This window comes from Cephus cinctus, unplaced genomic scaffold (genome assembly GCF_000341935.2).
Source record: "Cephus cinctus unplaced genomic scaffold, Ccin1 Ccin1_scaffold0786, whole genome shotgun sequence".
NCBI lineage: Eukaryota > Metazoa > Arthropoda > Insecta > Hymenoptera > Cephidae > Cephus > Cephus cinctus.
The window spans coordinates 157324-160735 of record NW_014333388.1 but is presented as its reverse complement, the minus strand read 5'-3'; the positions used below and the strand labels follow the sequence as shown (position 1 = coordinate 160735).

At 44.2% G+C, this 3412-nt stretch overlaps 2 protein-coding genes across 6 annotated transcripts in view; one reads left to right on the top strand and one right to left on the bottom strand.

Annotated features, from left to right (window-relative positions):
- Positions 1 to 3412, top strand: part of LOC107270513 (protein madd-4) — a 90715-nt gene that overhangs the window by 57177 nt on the left and 30126 nt on the right. The gene's annotated exons all lie outside the window — the stretch shown is intronic.
- LOC107270516 overlaps positions 1 to 3412 on the bottom strand; it is a 94987-nt gene that overhangs the window by 69349 nt on the left and 22226 nt on the right. The window contains exon 4 of the mRNA XM_025087893.1: positions 1235 to 1292. Within this exon, the coding sequence (XP_024943661.1) occupies positions 1235 to 1292 (58 nt within the window). The remainder of the gene's footprint in view (positions 1 to 1234; positions 1293 to 3412) is intronic.

Here is a 3412-nt window from a genome sequence, read left to right as displayed (position 1 = left end):
CGTAAGGGGGGGGCGGCTGAAGTAAGAAGGGCTGAAAATGGGCTTCTCGTCGAACTTGGACAGCTTAACGATCATAACATTATAGCATGGAACTGTACTTCGGGAAGCAGTCACGCATTTCCATAAAATGATAATTAGCCGTGAAATCCTTCGTTTCGAAGTCCAGGATAGACCTTGGTAAGTTTATCGAACGAATTTCGATTTTTCACGGTTCGTCCCTCCTTTCCCTTCGACCAGCGACTCTCGCGAGTACCCACCCTTATCCTTGGCAAACTTTCCCATTCCCAGGGGTTGAATGATCCCCCTGCCGAAATACAACTCCAGTCGACACAGGTGTCTGCATGACGAAGGATCGAAGCGAACTGCCCTTAAAATTTCTTTGTAAATCAAAATTCGCAAACCCCAAAATACTAAGCTTGCCAATTAATCGACCCGAACGATAATTCCATCGATTTCAGCAATAAACAATAATAATTATTATAAGCTACCCAAATCATCCCCTATACCCATCGACAAAATTCATGACCACGAAAGAAATTTTTTTTTGGAAAAAATTCAATTTCAGGTAAAACTACGAACTTACTTTTTTTTTCACCCCTTTTCCCAACAGCGGGTTAAGGGTTGCACGTGTCATTACAATAAGTCCCGTTATCTTCCCTTTGTCACGACCTCAGAGTCCTCGTCGCTCGGCACTGTCCTACGGCGACCACTCGAGTCTCCCCCCGCCGCCCCTTTCAGCCCTGGGGATGAAAACTGTCGACGAAGCAACCCCCAGACGTCCTAACCCAACGTGCACCTGTAATTGACTAATTCCATTTGACGAGGAACCTTTTGGTTTCTTTAACCCGTCACGCGGTCGGGGACCGAGTCTTTTCGATGAGCTACTACTTACTCTTACACCACCCGTTGGAATTATTACAGTCTGTTAGCGGTAGCTGCCCAAGTTAACCCACGCTTTCCCATCCTGAGGGAGCTAATGCCTAATGCCGTCATCAAGCTGCGTTCGAAGTGGCGACTCTTCGCTTCGGGGCTAAGGCTCTTTTTCTTAATGCTCAAGTGGGGGGGTATAGCCAATGGTAGCGAATGCCAGCCAAGTATATATGACCACTTTAACTTCTTATGCAGGATACATTCTGTCGTGCTGCACGAACTTGGCAAAGTGATCGATATCCAGTTAGACTGATAAGATTTCAATGGTACATTCGGAATATGTACGTGCATAGAGTCCACTTACTATATTCGGTGAGATGGTAGCGTATCCAAAGCTGCGAAGACAGGTTTGCTTGAGCAATCTGTAAAAATAAATAATAAAATGTATTTTGGATTTGGACTTAAAAAATTTGGAAACGTTCGAGGATTTTGTGATAAAAAAAAATAATAAAATTTTCAATATCTTATTTTACATCTAATTGAATGTCAGTATCAGTGACACGATACTGATTGATATCAGTGTCTCTAATTAAATGGTTAATATAATTAAATTTAGAGTTTGAAATGCAATTTGGCTAATGCATAAGAGTTATACCCTTTGGGTATAAAACGAATTATTTGTAAATAAAAGAATCTTCGTAAAAATTCCGGTCGGAGTGTAGGTACAGAGAAAAAGTAACGAATTTATCGAAATTACATTTCCACAACTCGAAGAGCAAAGAGACAAGCGCCAGTTGTAGCTAATAAAATGTCGGTCCTCGTAGGGGTTGAAGAGAAAAAGATGGCGCGCAGGGGCCAACAGTACGGAAGCACAGAGCGAAAAAGTTTTCAGTGCCGATGCGGAGAGAGCATTGTTTAGGGTAACCTCAGGGCAATCCTGTCAAAAGGTACGACTGACGTGGTATAATCCCTTTTGACAGCCGTAATGCCTCTCCGGTGCCCCACGAAAATCCGCCCCTGTTCGGCCTCGGTTGGCATTGATTCCCTCCTCGACTGAACTCCGCTTACAAATTGGCTCTGGAATCAAATTAATTTTTTATAAGGGCCTGCTACTCCGGCCCCTACTAACAAACTACCCCTCAATACCTAACTATGTATAAAACTCTCCCTATGCTGACCGCTCATGACTTGGCGCAAGACCCCCGAAGCCTTAAGTTCGATAACGTGATAATTGTTCTAGAACATTTAATTTTTTTTTTTTTTTTAATATTTCATAATTTCTTTCGAAATCCGACAACGGCCTTCCTTAAAAGGGTCCTACGTAGAAATACAAAAACTAATCTCCCACACGGATTATACCGGGTGTCACTTTTCTGTCAGATATCGTTCCATGTGATATTATCCAAAGCCTCTTCGATCCAGAAACAATCTCATATTTAACTCACACTCGACCGGGCCCTCTGAGACGTTTCACGTCAGGATGAGGATCCAGAAAACTTTTCGAATTTCCCATCAGCCACTGTTACACCCAAGTATCGCGGACGTACAAAGATCAAAGCACTTGTCAGCTCATCTTGTATATCCTAAGTAATTAATCCTAGTGTAACATGGGCTTCGCCAAGGAACCCTTATTTTATCAATAATACAGTCGCACGATGAACGACGAAATTTTTAATTTCGAGTTTCCCCAGAAATTAAATATTTCACCAATCACAGCGCCCCTAACGATTTCATTACGAATTAGCTCGCGCACTTACGAACCTGCTGAAAATTCTCGAGGACCGACTAGGGGGAATCCCCACGATCGGGACGCGAGAGCTTTCATCCAAGAGGTTTTTGGCGGGTGAGCGTAGGGAATCGGTACCACAGGATTCGAGTTAGACATTCGACAGCCTCAAGATACCCATCTGAGATCCACAGCCACTGCTGGTCCAGGCTTCTTCCCCATTAGCAAAGAGAGTAGCTCTTCTCGCTGTTGCTTTCAATAATTTGGGAGTCTAATGTTCCCCCTATCTCTCTCTCCCTCTGTTCGTGCTCGTCTGCCAACAAATAGAGAGAGAGAGAGAGAGAGAGAGAGAGAGAGAGAGAGAGAGAAAGGAGAATGCACACACCCGAAAATCAAGCTTCCAGAGAGATTCCGCCGAGGCCAGAAGGAGGAGACGGAAGTGGAGAATCGAGAAATTGAGGATCCGTCTTGGTGAACGAGGAGGGGCTGCCTGATAAATATCCTCCAGAGAGAAACGCCAAAGAGAGTGGATGCTGTCTGCTGTACCAAGAAAGACCAAGTCCTTAAATTGACAGCCAGCTATTGGAATTACCCAAGAATCCAGGAGCAGGACGTGACGAAGGATTCCGAAGGGATGGTGAAGGACGACGATGAATACTAAAGGGTTGAAAGGACCTCCCCCCTCTCACCCCTCCCATAAACCGCACAATGCAGTGATGCAACTTATCGTTAGTCTCCAACCGATCCCCATGGTCCTGACCCCCGTACAGTCGTACCCGAAATTTAATGAGGGTGACTATTTTTTTTTTTTTTTTT